General features: G+C 46.3%; 2 protein-coding genes across 5 annotated transcripts in view; one reads left to right on the top strand and one right to left on the bottom strand.

Moving 5' to 3' along the window:
• LOC122921959 (NACHT, LRR and PYD domains-containing protein 3-like) overlaps positions 1 to 17,239 on the top strand; it is a 121,058-nt gene that overhangs the window by 24,775 nt on the left and 79,044 nt on the right. The window lies entirely within an intron of this gene.
• On the bottom strand, positions 5,288 to 8,938 carry LOC122921960 (sperm acrosome membrane-associated protein 6-like). Its single transcript, XM_044272311.1, has 10 exons — positions 8,842 to 8,938; positions 7,868 to 8,010; positions 7,042 to 7,286; positions 6,767 to 6,841; positions 6,611 to 6,676; positions 6,485 to 6,517; positions 6,322 to 6,399; positions 6,129 to 6,232; positions 5,865 to 6,024; positions 5,288 to 5,683 (listed from the first exon to the last, which is right to left on the bottom strand). The coding sequence occupies exons 3-10, from the start codon at positions 7,250 to 7,252 to the stop codon at positions 5,385 to 5,387; spliced, it is 1,026 nt and encodes a 341-aa protein (XP_044128246.1). The 5' UTR covers positions 7,253 to 7,286; positions 7,868 to 8,010; positions 8,842 to 8,938; the 3' UTR covers positions 5,288 to 5,384.

A 17,239-nucleotide genomic window follows, 5' to 3' on the forward strand; every position in this document is an offset into this window, starting at 1 on the left:
GCTGTGAATGAGGGTGGTTGGGTGTCAGTGTCTGCCAGGAAAATGATCTTAGGGAGTCAGGGGCAGTGAAAAGTCACAATCAAGCTTGTATTATTCTGCCAAGGACAGAGAAGGGAAGGGACAGAATTACAAAGAAGAAGATTTGTTTGTGTAGAAATGGGACAGGCAGGGAAAGCTGTCAGCCAGGGAGTGAGAAGTGAGGAGATGAGGCTTGCTGTGCCTCCTAGCAGAACTGCAGCTGCTGCAAACCTCAAAGCAGCTACCGGCAAGGACATCCTTTCATTTTTTCCCCATTTTAACAGAAATACATTGAGGGGGGGAGGCAGGTGCAGCACTATGAAGTGCCTTTTACGGTGTGGCATTAGAAGAATTTTGATATCTCTAACTTTTTAGTCCAACCAGACTGTCTGTTTCTCTGTAATTCTTCTAGCTCCGTTCTATGGAAACAGTAGGTTTAAAGAGCACACCAAATGCTTGAAATAACTTCAGTTTTTCTTCATATATAACACTGCCGCCTCTGCAGCAGATAGTCCATTTACAAAGCACATGTTAAATAAATTATCACAAACTGGCGGTTTGCATAAGATGGTGGTTCAACTGTTCAATCTTGTCATTCAACATAAAATGGTGCATATACTTCTCTCTTCAGTATCTGTACTCTTGCAGCCAGCCAGTAGCGCAGGGGCAACACGTGAGGTGCACGGTGGACCGATGGGGGGCCAAATTATAACACACAGTTCATCAGTTTACTCACGGTTAGCAGAAAGCCTCCCTGGGCTGGCAGCACAGTGTTGAGGTGGACAGCACGAAATCCTCCGGGGCACGTTCTGTGGTAGGGAAGCATCAGCCAAGATGCTGGTTAAGGTGCCCTTGATGTTAGGGGTGCTTAGGGTGCTTGTTGCGGCTGAGTCACTTGATGTTTTTTGTCGTGACGCCAGTACCGTTAATGGTGGTACAACCAATAGTGGTAATAATGAGGTAGACAGGGGTAAGATGCAATGCACAACTTTTACTGTTGATGACTTTGGTTGCAGCAGTACAAAAATGCAGTCTCTTGATGTTAACAGAGTAGGTCTGCAAATCCACTGTTTCCAGGCTTTTCAGGTTTCACTTGGAGCTGTGGGTTAGGTGTACCTTGTTCCTGTAGATGTGCTCAGTCCTATTCCTTGTCCTTTCCCTACAAGCTGAACATTTGGACAGGAAAACTCATCTGTCTCTGAGAAGTTTGGTGTGGCTGCCAGAAGCTATAAATCCTCCACCATGCAAAGGTGTCTGTGGCCCTCAATAATGGCTCTTATCACCGATGATTCCTTAGGAAGCTTGTTTCTATTCCAGGGAGGCAAACTCTTCTCCTACTGGTCAGGGATGCAAGTCTATAGTCCGGCCACAGAAGGAAAACGCTCTTCTGCGCCTCACATCTTAGTATCACCTCCTAGTGATGGCTCCACTCAGTAATCTGTGTCATGGAGTCTTCACTCTGCATTCTCTCCCACTAATATAATCTGACTTCCTCAGATCTGCTCTCATCTCTGGCTACATTTTTAATCTCTGATCTAATCTCATCTCTGGTCTCAACTAATCTCTCTTCAACTGACTAACTAGGCCTGACTTTTTACAGGATAAATATAATTGCCCAATGCTATTGCTGGGAGATTTCAACTACACAATAAATGAAGATTTAGATTGACTAAAAACATTTTAAAAAAAATAATATAAGGCGTACATCATTAATGAAGTTAACTCAAGAGTTTGGTTGGTGGTATATATAGAGGACTCATAATCCATCATTGACAGTAAAACATATGACTCTCTTTCTAGGATTGATTTGGTATTTGGAAATCAGATGACTCTTCAGAGTAGAGTGTTGGTCTCAGACCAGGTGGGTACAAGGGTAGGTTAATTTTGAAAGAGAGTTGATTTCTTTCTTTGAGATAAATAAGGACTCTGCTGGGGTAAATATGGTCTGGGATGCTGCCAAGGCTTATGTGAGAGGACTGCTAAACAAAAAGATCATAGAACGAAAAAAAAAGAGTTTAAGAAGAAGGAAGATGACTTAACGTTAACATTGGGAAATATGGAGGAAAAAAAATGAGAATTCAAAGAGAGTTTTGGGCGAACAGATGGAAGTTTTCTCATATTCTAATAGAGTGGCGTGCTTACCTACTTCAATGGGGGGAGCAAAAATTATTTTAATTCCTAAGGAAGGGAAGGATAGTTTGGATCTGGGCTCATACCGTCCAATATCATTAATGAATAATGATTGTAAGATCCTGGCCAGAATTTTGGCGAAAAGATTGAGGGGGGTAATCACGCACTTGGCGCATGAGGATCAAAATGGATTTATTCCGGGAAGATCTACTTCTTTAAACCTCTTCAGAATCTTTGCCAATATTCAATGGGTGGGCAATCATGATGTTGATGGCTGCTCTATTCTGTCTCTAGATGCGACAAAAGCTTTTGACAGTGTGGAATGTTTTTTTTTGTGAGAAACTTTGGGTTATTTTGGTTTTGGCTCTGAGAGCACGGATATCTGTCAGCAGTCAATTGTCTAAGAATTTTTGTACTGAGAGGGGCATGAGGCAGTGATGCCCCCTTTCTCCTCTACTTTTTGCCTTAGTGGTGGAACCATTGGCAACCAAGATAAGACAGGATTCAGGTCTTCAGGGATTTGGAGTGAGGGGAAGCAAGGACAAAATATCACTCTATGCGGATGATTTTCTTTTTTTTTGGGTGATACCAATGGGGCTTTAAGTCATGTTATGGCACTGATGGATGAATTTGGTAGTCTCTCGGGTATAACAATTAACTGGAATAAATCAATACTGCTTCCATTGTGTGAAAAGATTGAGGTAATGGATGGACCATCAGGATAGTTTTAAATACTTGGGGTTAGAAATAGTGAAGGATGTTTCTAGATTTATAGAATTGAATTTCGCACCGCTGTTTCGAAAGATTAAAGATCGGATTAAGATCTGGAATAAACTACTCATACATAAAGCAGATAGGATAGGACTAATTAAAATGGTTTTACTACCCCAATTACTGTACGTTATTAGGAATTGTCCTATTTATTTAGGCAAAGCTGTCTTTAAAGAAATGGAAAAACTGTTTAATGACCTCTTGTGGGCAGTAAGAGGGTTAGGAACAAATTCAGTTGGTTTACTAGGGCTTATGATTATGGAGGTTTGGAAGTCCTGGATATGAAGCTTTATTATTTAGCGTCTAACATTGCAATGATAATGAAATGGGAGCAGGTGGATTTCTTAAAGCACTTAGTGAATAATAGTGTAGGTTCATTGCCAAATATTTTTGTACTCCTTGAATCAGAACAATTATATAAAAGAGCATATAAGATTCTATTGGTTAAATCCCTGGTGGGTTCTTGGGCCACGCTTAAACAACATTTGGGTCTGGAGGGTTTTACACGAATAACTCCTCTTTGTTATAACAACACTTTGGGGGTGTGGCAATGTGAACATTGAGGTGTTGTTTGCACCAGGAGTGAGTCACAAAGGGGCCTGGCCTTGGTGGAGTAAAAGCCCTAGTCCAGTTGTCCACTAAAGTAGTTGGGGGACACCATATAGATAGTGTAACTGGTTCAGCTATTTCAGGGCGGGCTTTTACTGGGAACAGGCAATGTGCTGGGTGGGTGCCTGTTCCCCATGCTCCAGTCCGGGACTTAGGGCATGCTCACGTCCAGGGATTCCATTTAATCTGATTTCTGGAATTTGGTGTGTCTCACTCTGGAGTGTTTTATGAAGCAGAGTCCTAGTGAGGCTCTGTGTGAGTGGTCTCACACAGAGCCCTGCTGAGGGGCCACAAGGCTAGGCGATAGCCTGAACTTTGGGGGACGTGGTGACGCCTGTGAAACATGGATTACGAGGACAGAGTCAGAAGGACTACTGGGCCACAATCCCCCAAAAGGTATTGAAGTGTCACAGCCTGGAGGTTGCTGGACTGAATGGCTGAGGAAAGCCGCATTTGTGTTCCAGGTGTGAACAGGGCTCTCTAGGTGAGTCAGGGATACACTTATGTGTTTAGTTAGAGCCTAGCCGGCGTCATCACCCAAATCCTCCTCTATGGCAGTGAAGTATGGGGCCCCATCACCTATCCAGACCAAACCAAGTGGGATTCCAGCCCAACAGAAACAATCTACCTGGAATTCTGCAGACACCTCCTCCAGGTTCATCGGAGCACTAATAACAATGTTTATTAGTGAGAGAGGACAGCCAGAGAGAGAGGACAGCCAGAAACGGAGCGAGAGACAGCTAGAGAGAGAGAGGGGACAGCCAGAAACTGAAAGAGAGAGAGAGAGGACAGCCAGAAACGGAGCGAGAGACAGCTAGAGAGAGAGAGGGGACAGCCAGAAACTGAAAGAGAGAGAGAGAGGACAGCCAGAAATGGAGAGGGAGAGGACAGCCAGAAATGGAGAGGGAGAGGACAGCCAGAAATGGAGAGGGCAGCCAGAAATGGAGAGAGATATAGAGGACAGCCAGAAATGGAGAGAGATATAGAGGACAGCCAGAAATGGAGAGAGATATAGAGGACAGCCAGAAATGGAGAGAGATAGAGAGGACAGCCAGAAATGGAGAGAGATAGAGAGGACAGCCAGAAATAAAGCCATGAAATGTGTGGTCCTAATGTTTTACTCCCCCTAATGTCCTCCTCTATCTTTGCCCCATTTTCCACCTCTGATCCTCCTTTACAAACCTTCTGTTTCTTTCCTCCTTATGCCCCCCCTCCTCCTCTCACACTCTGTAGAAGATTTGTACCTTTTAGATAATAAAACTGTTACTCAAGAAAATATTATTTTTTAGTTTTTATTATTTTTTTGGGTAACAATCCAGCAAGATCTTTTAGCACAAGCTAGAGGTGATTTGATGGTGATCCTCTTTATCCTGATGTCATTTCAGGGTGCACCACATTGACCAATGATGAAAGTCACATCCAGGGTTGAGGGGTTCCCACTGTGCCTCTGCAGTCTTGGTTTTGCTACAAGTTAAAATAGATGGGTTGGTGGCCTCCTCCTCTGCCTCCTGGACACGTTCCTGGTCCTTTCAGGGTGTATCAGATTGACAAGTGATAACGGTCTGCTCCAGGCTTGAGGGGTTCTCACTGTGCTTCTGCAGGATTTCTTTTTTTTTTTTTTTTTTTTTTTTGGTAGGGGGGGAAGGGGGGGGGGAAGGGATAGGTGTTTTTTTTTTTTTTTTTTCTTTTTTAGGTAAGGTAGGGATAGGAAAGGTTTGGGGGTAAGGAATAGGTTTTTTTTTGGGGGGGGGGAAGGGATAGTTTTTTTTCTGCAGAGATGGTTGGCTGCAGATGAGGGGTAGTTGGTGATACCCCTTGGGAGTCTGTTGTTGTTGACTCCAGATGGCTGATTTGTTCTATGGCAGGTTGTGTTCTGGTGGGAAGCTGGTTCTTGGTGCTGATGTTTTTTTCGACCAGTCTACACTCAGGGCATGATGCCAAAGGAACCCGACCAATACGGTGACAATTAGACAGCAGACAGCAGCGTAGATGGCATAGCTGACATGGCTCTGGAGGAAGGTGAGGATGATGTCTTTTGTGGAGGGACCATGTTCGATCCTCTCCTCCTCTTCCTCCTGGGTAGGTAGTTTTTCTGCCAGAGCTCGATGGAATTCAGCTTCTATTTCCTCGACTGCCTTGGATTTAGTCTGCGTCACTGAAAAACAGAAGAGAATACAATAAATAAGGCGATGAGGAGAACGTTGGAAAGACTGAGAAGTTATCAGAAATAGTTCTTTACTGTAAGAGCAGAGGCAGGAGGGGCTTCTTATCGTATATATATATTTATCCGAATGGTCCAGAAAAGAGAACATTCGAGAGAGAAAACTAAGTCTTACCATCGAGATAAAAGAATCTTCGGAGTATGATGTCATCATCCTCATCCATTATCTCACAGGCATAAGTTCCTTTATGGCTGACTCTGGTTGGCTTGATGTGTACATCCAGGTCATCCCCAATGTAGAAGTCTTTAAAGTTACTCAAATCAGTTTTTTTGATCTGAAATTGAAAACATTGATGACATCGTATGAGACATGTGTCCTATGTGGAGTATAAATGGCAGTATAAATTTGCACTGTAATAGAATGGTATATGCGACTTACGTTTTTGGCGTACTTCCAAACAACCTTCGGATGATCGGGAAGGATAAAGGACGCCGTGCACCAGATTCTGGTCTCTTCCAGCTCTTCCACCTTGATGTCCTTAACTGAAATGGGAAACCACGGTCAATGACATGCAGCAATGAGCTAACAGATTCATAAGAGGTTCCCAAACTAATGGTAGAAATGATCTTACGGGGACAGGTCACCGGGATGTTGCAGTCCTCCTCAGCACATCGGCTGCATGAGAAGATTCGGGCAGCTTTTTGAAGCCCTAGGGAAAGAAAAAGAGAGAGGGGTCTAATGTCTGAGGTTAATGATGACCCCACCATGTATGTAATGGAGTGGACATTACTCACCACATGGAGGTCTGCATTCCACCGGTGGATGACCTAATGGAAGGAATCAAATATGGTTAAGGATGGATGATGTGATATATATAGAATGTGTCTACTGGCTCTTTATGAGGATCTATAGTCACTTACTTGCGGCACGATCTTTCACGCCTTTCACAAATTCAGCCATCTTTTTGTCAAACAGTTCGACCCAAGCTGGTGGAAAAAAAATTTGGGGGAAAACTTACATTTACTATTTATGACTCCAAAGAAATTGGGGAAATTCTTGAGATTTCAGGAACTTACATCGTTTTTCAATTTTCTTGACCTCTTTTTCAAAGGTCTTGAGATACTTTCTGATGTTGTGTATCTGGTTGAAGGCTGTAAGGAGAAGACACATGAGATTTAGGACATTGCCTACAGCGCTCTATGATGGAGATGGGGCTATCTGGATGGATAGAATGTAGAAGACATTTCCTGCTCGGACAACTGTTAATGAGCTACAAGTAAAGCTTTAGTCAGCAGGAAAATAGTTCAATCCTGAGAGGACACATGTACTAGATAGAAGATGAAGCCGTTACCTATCGAGATGTTATTCAGGGGGTCAAAGCCCCAGTGTAGCCTCTGGAGACATTCTTCGGCCCCCATTGTGTCCAGCGAGACCGCATGGTAACAAATGCTGGCTCTGTCCGCTGGGGTGGTGAAGCATTTCAGGCAAGATGTCGCTACCTGAGCTCCACATAGAAATACTATGATCTGCAGCAGCAGATAATACGAAGTGAAGAATCGCATGACGTCTTGTCACAAATCCCTTCAGCCTGCGAACCTGAGAAATCGGAGAGACGGGAGTGTAAGTGGGGTCATTTATCAAACTGGTGTCAAGTAGAACTGGCTTAGTTTCCCATAGCAACCAATCAGATTCCACCTTTCAGCATGTTTGGAAAATTAAAGGAGGAATTTGATTGGTTGCTATGGGCAACTAAGCCAGTTCTACTTTACAACAGCTTGTACTAGAAAGATAATGAGGGATGGGTTTTGCACCATAAATATAATGGGAGAGATTTATCAAACTGGTGTCAAGTAGAACTGGCTTAGTGTCCCATAGCAACCAATCAGATTCCACCTGTGAAAAATGAAAGGAGGAATCTGATTGGTTGCTATGGGTAACTAAGCCAGTTCTACTTTACATCAGTTTGATAAATCTGGGTCTAGCTGAATTATTTATTGGTGAAGAACTACAAGTCACAGCATGCCCTGAAGTCTAGAGGCTTTGCTATAGAGATGGAGATTTGAGATCTGTATTGGGTCTGGAATCTCCAAAGCCTGAAGAAAGGAGGGTATGGATTTGGGAAGGGGGCACTTATTTCTCAGCTACAGGTACGGACATGGTAATGATGGAGTACTCACGTGTCACATCCAACTGACGAGTGACCGCTCTGTGCCCAGCGCCTCCTTATATACCCCGATGACATCACAATGGAGATTGCTGCTGGGTGACATCACAATGCACAAGCATGGTGCTGGGTGACATGCAGAGCGGCCATCTTTCCCTACAAAATACCATCCATCAAATAATAAGTGTTTTAGGATTCGTACGAAATAGTGACATGAATGAACTTAAAGCCTGAGGCGCCTTCACTGCGACTGAGAATCCGTTCCATTCATCTGCAGAGGATTGGAGAAGCCCATGTGCTTCCAGCCAAAACAACCCTATTCACATGAATGGAACTGATTTTCAGCCGCAGAAATTTTCTACAATGAAATCTAACGTGCGTGAGCCATCCCTATCCTTTCCCTACACCTTAAATAATCTTTCCCTGAACATGTAAATGCGATTCGTTGCCGCGAAACGTTAGGAAATTCGGATTTGATGTGAATCTAATTTTTCATGTAATTCGGATCGAGTTCCACTTTGTCAACTTTGAGTCACTCATCTGTTCCCAGGACATTTTAAAGCTAACATTTCGTTTTTTAAATTCCCTTTAAATCTACTAAATGAGCGCCAATGATTGTCTGCCTGTGTAAGTAGCGTACCAGACCAAACCAAGCAACTGCCACGGGGTCTGGGGGAGGGGGTCCCAGAACTAAACTCCTTTCCCCTCATGATGTAAAAGCACTGGATTTTAATGCAGCTGCCACTAGGGGGAGCTCAATGCAAAGAGAAGATTTCAGGTTCCAGTGAATGGTAACTGTATACATTCCTATGCACTGAGCTCCCCCTGGTGGTGACTGGAGGCAGCCAACATTGTAATAGAAAAAAAAAAAAAAAAAAGGATTTATCAAATAATTTTTTGCCAGTTGCCTGGTGTGAAGATAATGAGAAATAGAGAGGTTAGAATGAGCACCATATTTATGAAGCACTTGTCACTAGTTTTGCTTACAGGGTCTTGTGAATGAAAGGTTTGGAGTCCAACCTTTTTTGAGACCTTTCTCTGATCCACATCCGCTTGTGGGACCGTGCGGAAAAATCAACGCGGCCTCCCTGCCCACCCCCTCCAGGTACCTATCCCCAGGGGTGAGACCCGTGCCCTTACCAGAGGAAACCTGTTGCTGGTCAGATATAAGGACAAGAGGGATGTCCTTGTACTGCAAAATAAGGAAGGTCGGTCAGGATAGACAGGTAAAGCCCTTCCTGAATACTGCTCCAAAGCTGAAAATTGTGTACTTGGGGGGGGGGGGGGCAGTTACTAAATAAAACTTCACTTTTAATAAATATAAGGGTAAAAAGTGCCCCTACAGACAAACAAACATGTAAGTAATGGTGGTATAGAGGCTCATTTGGTCATGGAGATAAGACCATGAAAGACTTCAATAGGACCATCAATGGTGGAATAAGTGCCCACACAATGCCTAACACAGAAAAAAAAGCACTAGGCCGAAATTGAGAGTTACGGGAGCCCGAAAGACTGCCATGGGTGTCACCGTGGGCACCTATGGTGGACTAACGGGTGACTAGAGGCAAGATAAAGGATGGAAGTGAAGGGTGGTATGGTGTGTACGCTGACCCTGATGAAACCCTACTTGGCCTAGTCCACCCTACACATAAATCCTTGGAACGGGGTCCAAAAAGCCCCGCAAGGGGTGACCCCGGCTGGAACTCTGGTCCTACGCTGGATGCCCTGTTAAAGCCCTAGACAGTGAATAAAAAAAGGACCATATACCAAATAGGGGGATAATAAGTTATAGGCTAAAAAGCTTATAATGATAGACTTATAGATATAAAAAAAAAAAAAGGTGCCCCGACGCGTTTCCTCAATATGAGCCCCTAGATTCTTCAGTAGGGATGAGCGAACTCGAACTGTATAGTTCGGGTTCGTACCGAATTTTGGGGTGTCCGTGACACGGACCCGAACCCGGACATTTTCGTAAAAGTCCGGGTTCGGGTTCGGGTTCGGTGTTCGTCGCTTTCTTCGCGCTTTTGTGACGCTTTCTTGGCGCTTTTTGAAAGGCTGCAAAGCAGCCAATCAACAAGCGTCATACTACTTGCCCCAAGAGGCCATCACAGCCATGCCTACTATTGGCATGGCTGTGATTGGCCAGAGCACCATGTGACCCAGCCTCTATTTAAGCTGGAGTCACATAGCGCCGCCCGTCACTCTGCTCTGATTAGCGTAGGGAGAGGTTGCGGCTGCGACAGTAGGGCGAGATTAGGCAGATTAACTCCTCCAAAGGACTTGATTAACTGATCGATCTGCAGCTGTGGATCATTGAGCTGCTGATCCTCAATTGCTCACTGTTTTTAGGCTGCCCAGACCGTTTGTCAGTCACATTTTTCTGGGGTGATCGGCGGCCATTTTGTGTCTTGTGGTGCGCCAGCACAAGCTGCGACCAAGTGCATTTAACCCTCAATGGTGTGGTTGTTTTTTGGCTAAAGCCTACATCAGGGTGAAGCTGTCACACCAAGTGCATTTAACCAGCAATAGTCTGTTCATTTTTTGGCCATATACAAAATCAGGGGCAAGCTGCGCCTGTCACCAAGTGCATTTAACCCTCAATGGTGTGGTTGTTTTTTGGCTAAAGCCTACATCAGGGTGAAGCTGTCACACCAAGTGCATTTAACCAGCAATAGTCTGTTCATTTTTTGGCCATATACTAAATCAGGGGCAAGCTGCGCCTGTCACCAAGTGCATTTAACCCTCAATGGTGTGGTTGTTTTTTGGCTAAAGCCTACATCAGGGTGAAGCTGTCACACAAAGTGCATTTAACCAGCAATAGTCTGTTTATTTTTTGGCCATATCCCAGTCTAATTCTGTCACTAAATCCATACCGGTCACCCAGCGCCTAAATACTAGGCCTCAAATTTATATCCCGCTAAATCTGTCCTTAGTGCTGTAGCTGGGCGAGTTATTTAGTGTCCGTTCAAGCACATTTCTTGTTCTGGGTTGAAATACAATTCCCAATTTAGCAATTTCATAATTTAGTGGTTTCTGCTATATCAGAGCTATTTGAAATCTATCCCTAAAAGGGTATATAATATTCAAGGTGCACATTGGGTCATTCAGAATAACTTCACACACACCCGCTACTGTGTATTTCCAAGTCTAATTCTGGCACTAAACCCATACCTGTCACCCAGCGCCTAAATACTAGGCCTCAAATTTATATCCCGCTAAATCTGTCCTTAGTGCTGTAGCTGGGCGAGTTATTTAGTGTCCGTTCAAGCACATTTCTTGTTCTGGGTTGAAATACAATTCCCAATTTAGCAATTTCATAATTTAGTGGTTTCTGCTATATCAGAGCTATTTGAAATCTATCCCTAAAAGGGTATATAATATTCAAGGTGCACATTGGGTCATTCAGAATAACTTCACACACACCCGCTACTGTGTATTTCCAAGTCTAATTCTGGCACTAAACCCATACCTGTCACCCAGCGCCTAAATACTAGGCCTCAAATTTATATCCCGCTAAATCTGTCCTTAGTGCTGTAGCTGGGCGAGTTATTTAGTGTCCGTTCAAGCACATTTCTTGTTCTGGGTTGAAATACAATTCCCAATTTAGCAATTTCATAATTTAGTGGTTTCTGCTATATCAGAGCTATTTGAAATCTATCCCTAAAAGGGTATATAATATTCAAGGTGCACATTGGGTCATTCAGAATAACTTCACACACACCCGCTACTGTGTATTTCCAAGTCTAATTCTGGCACTAAACCCATACCTGTCACCCAGCGCCTAAATACTAGGCCTCAAATTTATATCCCGCTAAATCTGTCCTTAGTGCTGTAGCTGGGCGAGTTATTTAGTGTCCGTTCAAGCACATTTCTTGTTCTGGGTTGAAATACAATTCCCAATTTAGCAATTTCATAATTTAGTGGTTTCTGCTATATCAGAGCTATTTGAAATCTATCCCTAAAAGGGTATATAATATTCAAGGTGCACATTGGGTCATTCAGAATAACTTCACACACACCCGCTACTGTGTATTTCCAAGTCTAATTCTGGCACTAAACCCATACCTGTCACCCAGCGCCTAAATACTAGGCCTCAAATTTATATCCCGCTAAATCTGTCCCTAGTGCTGTAGCTGGGCGAGTTATTTAGTGTCCGTTCAAGCACATTTCTTGTTCTGGGTTGAAATACAATTCCCAATTTAGCAATTTCATAATTTAGTGGTTTCTGCTATATCAGAGCTATTTGAAATCTATCCCTAAAAGGGTATATAATATTCAAGGTGCACATTGGGTCATTCAGAATAACTTCACACACCCGCTACTGTGCATTTCCAAATCTAATTCTGTCACTAAACCCATACCTGTCACCCAGCGCCTAAATACTAGGCCTCAAATTTATATCCCGCTAAATCTCTCGTTACCGCTGTCCTGTTGTGGCTGGGAAAGTTATTTAGTGTCCGTCAAAGCACATTTTTTGTTCTGGGTTGAAATACAATTCCCAATTTAGCAATTTCATAATTTAGTCGTTTCTGCTATATCAGAGCTATTTGAAATCTATCCCTAAAAGGGTAGATCATATTGAAGGTGCACATAGGGTCATTCAGAATAACTTCACACACACGCTTCTGTGCATTTCCAAGTCTAATTCTGTCACTAAATCCATACCGGTCACCCAGCGCCTAAATACTAGGCCTCAAATTTATATCCCGCTGAATTTGAATACAATACATTGGGCCAAATAATATATTTGTTGTTGTGGTGAACCATAACAATGAGAAAAACATCTAGTAAGGGACGCGGACGTGGACATGGTCGTGGTGGTGTTAGTGGACCCTCTGGTGCTGGGAGAGGACGTGGCCGTTCTGCCACATCCACACGTCCTAGTGTACCAACTACCTCAGGTCCCAGTAGCCGCCAGAATTTACAGCGATATATGGTGGGGCCCAATGCCGTTCTAAGGATGGTAAGGCCTGAGCAGGTACAGGCATTAGTCAATTGGGTGGCCGACAGTGGATCCAGCACGTTCACATTATCTCCCACCCAGTCTTCTGCAGAAAGCGCACAGATGGCGCCTGAAAACCAACCCCATCAGTCTGTCACATCACCCCCATGCATACCAGGGAAACTGTCTCAGCCTCAAGTTATGCAGCAGTCTCTTATGCTGTTTGAAGACTCCGCTGGCAGGGTTTCCCAAGGGCATCCACCTAGCCCTTCCCCAGCGGTGAAAGACATAGAATGCACTGACGCACAACCACTTATGTTTCCTGATGATGAGGACATGGGAATACCACCTCAGCATGTCTCTGATGATGACGAAACACAGGTGCCAACTGCTGCGTCTTTCTGCAGTGTGCAGACTGAACAGGAGGTCAGGGATCAAGACTGGGTGGAAGACGATGCAGGGGACGATGAGGTCCTAGACCCCACATGGAATGAAGGTCGTGCCACTGACTTTCACAGTTCGGAGGAAGAGGCAGTGGTGAGACCGAGCCAACAGCGTAGCAAAAGAGGGAGCAGTGGGCAAAAGCAGAACACCCGCCGCCAAGAGACTCCGCCTGCTACTGACCGCCGCCATCTGGGACCGAGCACCCCAAAGGCAGCTTCAAGGAGTTCCCTGGCATGGCACTTCTTCAAACAATGTGCTGACGACAAGACCCGAGTGGTTTGCACGCTGTGCCATCAGAGCCTGAAGCGAGGCATTAACGTTCTGAACCTGAGCACAACCTGCATGACCAGGCACCTGCATGCAAAGCATGAACTGCAGTGGAGTAAACACCTTAAAACCAAGGAAGTCACTCAGGCTCCCCCTGCTACCTCTTCTGCTGCTGCCGCCTCGGCCTATTCTGCTGCTGCCGCCTCGGCCTCTTCCTCCGCCTCTGGAGGAACGTTGGCACCTGCCGCCCAGCAAACAGGGGATGTACCACCAACACCACCACCACCACCTCCGTCACCAAGCGTCTCAACCATGTCACACGCCAGCGTTCAGCTCTCCATCTCACAAACATTTGATAGAAAGCGTAAATTCCCACCTAGCCACCCTCGATCCCTGGCCCTGAATGCCAGCATTTCTAAACTACTGGCCTATGAAATGCTGTCATTTAGGCTGGTGGACACAGACAGCTTCAAACAGCTCATGTCGCTTGCTGTCCCACAGTATGTTGTTCCCAGCCGGCACTACTTCTCCAAGAGAGCCGTGCCTTCCCTGCACAACCAAGTATCCGATAAAATCAAGTGTGCACTGCGCAACGCCATCTGTGGCAAGGTCCACCTAACCACAGATACGTGGACCAGTAAGCACGGCCAGGGACGCTATATCTCCCTAACTGCACACTGGGTAAATGTAGTGGCAGCTGGGCCCCAGGCGGAGAGCTGTTTGGCGCACGTCCTTCCGCCGCCAAGGATCGCAGGGCAACATTCTTTGCCTCCTGTTGCCACCTCCTCCTTCTCGGCTTCCTCCTCCTCTTCTTCCACCTGCTCATCCAGTCAGCCACACACCTTCACCACCAACTTCAGCACAGCCCGGGGTAAACGTCAGCAGGCCATTCTGAAACTCATATGTTTGGGGGACAGGCCCCACACCGCACAGGAGTTGTGGCGGGGTATAGAACAACAGACCGACGAGTGGTTGCTGCCGGTGAGCCTCAAGCCCGGCCTGGTGGTGTGTGATAATGGGCGAAATCTCGTTGCAGCTCTGGGACTAGCCAATTTGACGCACATCCCTTGCTTGGCGCATGTGCTGAATTTGGTGGTGCAGAAGTTCATTCACAACTACCCCGACATGTCAGAGCTGCTGCATAAAGTGCGGGCCGTCTGTTCGCGCTTCCGGCGTTCACATCCTGCTGCAGCTCGCCTGTCTGCGCTACAGCGTAACTTCGGCCTTCCCGCTCACCGCCTCATATGCGACGTGCCCACCAGGTGGAACTCCACCTTGCACATGCTGGACAGACTGTGCGAGCAGCAGCAGGCCATAGTGGAGTTTCAGCTGCAGCACGCACGGGTCAGTCGCACTACAGAACAGCACCACTTCACCACCAATGACTGGGCCTCCATGCGAGACCTGTGTGCCCTGTTGCGCTGTTTCGAGTACTCCACCAACATGGCCAGTGGCGATGACACCGTTATCAGCGTTACAATACCACTTCTATGTCTCCTTGAGAAAACACTTAGGGCGATGATGGAAGAGGAGGTGGCCCAGGAGGAGGAGGAGGAGGAGGAGGAAGAGGGGTCATTTTTAGCACTTTCAGGCCAGTCTCTTCGAAGTGACTCAGAGGGAGGTTTTTGGCAACAGCAGAGGCCAGGTACAAATGTGGCCAGCCAGGGCCCACTACTGGAGGACGAGGAGGACGAGGATGAGGAGGAGGTGGAGGAGGATGAGGATGAAGCATGGTCACAGCGGGGTGGCACCCAACGCAGCTCGGGTCCATCACTGGTGCGTGGCTGGGGGGAAAGGCAGGACGATGACGATACGCCTCCCACAGAGGACAGCTTGTCCTTATCCCTGGGCAGCCTGGCACACATGAGCGACTACATGCTGCAGTGCCTGCGCAACGACAGCAGAGTTGCCCACATTTTAACCTGTGCGGACTACTGGGTTGCCACCCTGCTGGATCCACGCTACAAAGACAATGTGCCCACCTTACTTCCTGCACTGGAGCGTGATAGGAAGATGCGCGAGTACAAGCGCACGTTGGTAGACGCGCTACTGAGAGCATTCCCAAATGTCACAGGGGAACAAGTGGAAGCCCAAGGCCAAGGCAGAGGAGGAGCAAGAGGTCGCCAAGGCAGCTGTGTCACGGCCAGCTCCTCTGAGGGCAGGGTTAGCATGGCAGAGATGTGGAAAACTTTTGTCAACACGCCACAGCTAACTGCACCACCACCTGATACGCAACGTGTTAGCAGGAGGCAACATTTCACTAACATGGTGGAACAGTACGTGTGCACACCCCTCCACGTACTGACTGATGGTTCGGCCCCATTCAACTTCTGGGTCTCTAAATTGTCCACGTGGCCAGAGCTAGCCTTTTATGCCTTGGAGGTGCTGGCCTGCCCGGCAGCCAGCGTTTTGTCTGAACGTGTATTCAGCACGGCAGGGGGCGTCATTACAGACAAACGCAGCCGCCTGTCTACAGCCAATGTGGACAAGCTGACGTTCATAAAAATGAACCAGGCATGGATCCCACAGGACCTGTCCGTCCCTTGTCCAGATTAGACATTAACTACCTCCCCATAACCATATATTATTGGACTCCAGGGCACTTCCTCATTCAATCCTATTTTTATTTTCATTTTACCATTATATTGCGAGGCTACCCAAAGTTGAATGAACCTCTCCTCTGCCTGTGTGCTAGGCCTAAATATATGCCAATGGACTGTTGCAGTGGTGGCTGACATGAAGCCTGATTCTCTGCTATGACATGCAGACTAATTCTCTGCTGACATGAAGCCAGATTGTCTGTTACGGGACCTCTCTCCTCTGCCTGGGTGCTGGGCCTAAATTTATGACAATGGACTGTTGCAGTGGTGGCTGACGTGAAGCCTGATTCTCTGCTATGACATGCAGACTGATTCTCTGCTGACATGAAGCCAGATTGTCTGTTACGGGACCTCTCTGCTCTGCCTGTGTGCTAGGCCTAAATATATGCCAATGGACTGTTGCAGTGGTGGGTGACGTGAAGCCTCATTCTCTGCTATGACATGCAGACTGATTCTCTGCTGACATGAAGCCAGATTCTCTGTTACGGGACCTCTCTCCTCTGCCTGTGTGTGTGCTGGGCCTAAATATATGCCAATGGACTGTTGCAGTGGTGGCTGACGTGAAGCCTCATTCTCTGCTATGACATGCAGACTAATTCTCTGCTGACATGAAGACAGATTCTCTGTTACGGGACCTCCCTCCTCTGCCTGGGTGCTGGGCCTAAATATATGCCAATGGACTGTTGCAGTGGTGGCTGACGTGAAGCCTCATTCTCTGCTATGACATGCAGACTGATTCTCTGCTGACATGAAGACAGATTCTCTGTTACGGGACCTCTCTCCTCTGCCTGTGTGTGTGCTGGGCCTAAATATATGCCAATGGACTGTTGCAGTGGTGGGTGACGTGAAGCCTCATTCTCTGCTATGACATGCAGACTGATTCTCTGCTGACATGAAGACAGATTCTCTGTTACGGGACCTCTCTCCTCTGCCTGTGTGTGTGCTGGGCCTAAATATATGCCAATGGACTCTTACAGTGGTGGCTGACGTGAAGCCTGATTCTCTGCTATGATATGAAGACTGATTCTCTGCTGACATGAAGCCAGATTGTCTGTTACGGGACCTCCCTCCTCTGCCTGGGTGCTGGGCCTAAATATATGCCAATGGACTGTTGCAGTGGTGGCTGACGTGA

Source organism: Bufo gargarizans, chromosome 11 (assembly GCF_014858855.1).
Source record: "Bufo gargarizans isolate SCDJY-AF-19 chromosome 11, ASM1485885v1, whole genome shotgun sequence".
Classification (NCBI taxonomy): domain Eukaryota; kingdom Metazoa; phylum Chordata; class Amphibia; order Anura; family Bufonidae; genus Bufo; species Bufo gargarizans.

What these genes read in the sequence shown, in the direction of transcription:
- LOC122921960 (XM_044272311.1), bottom strand. Translation starts at nt 7,252, where the DNA reads ATGCGATTCTTCACTTCGTATTATCTGCTGCTGCAGATCATAGTATTT. An exon ending in GGAATGCAGACCTCCATGTG is followed by an intron (nt 6,400 to 6,484) that starts GTGAGTAATGTC and finishes TTCTTTCCCTAG; the next exon opens with GGCTTCAAAAAGCTGCCCGA. An exon ending in CATCCCGGTGACCTGTCCCC is followed by an intron (nt 6,233 to 6,321) that starts GTAAGATCATTT and finishes TTCCCATTTCAG; the next exon opens with TTAAGGACATCAAGGTGGAA.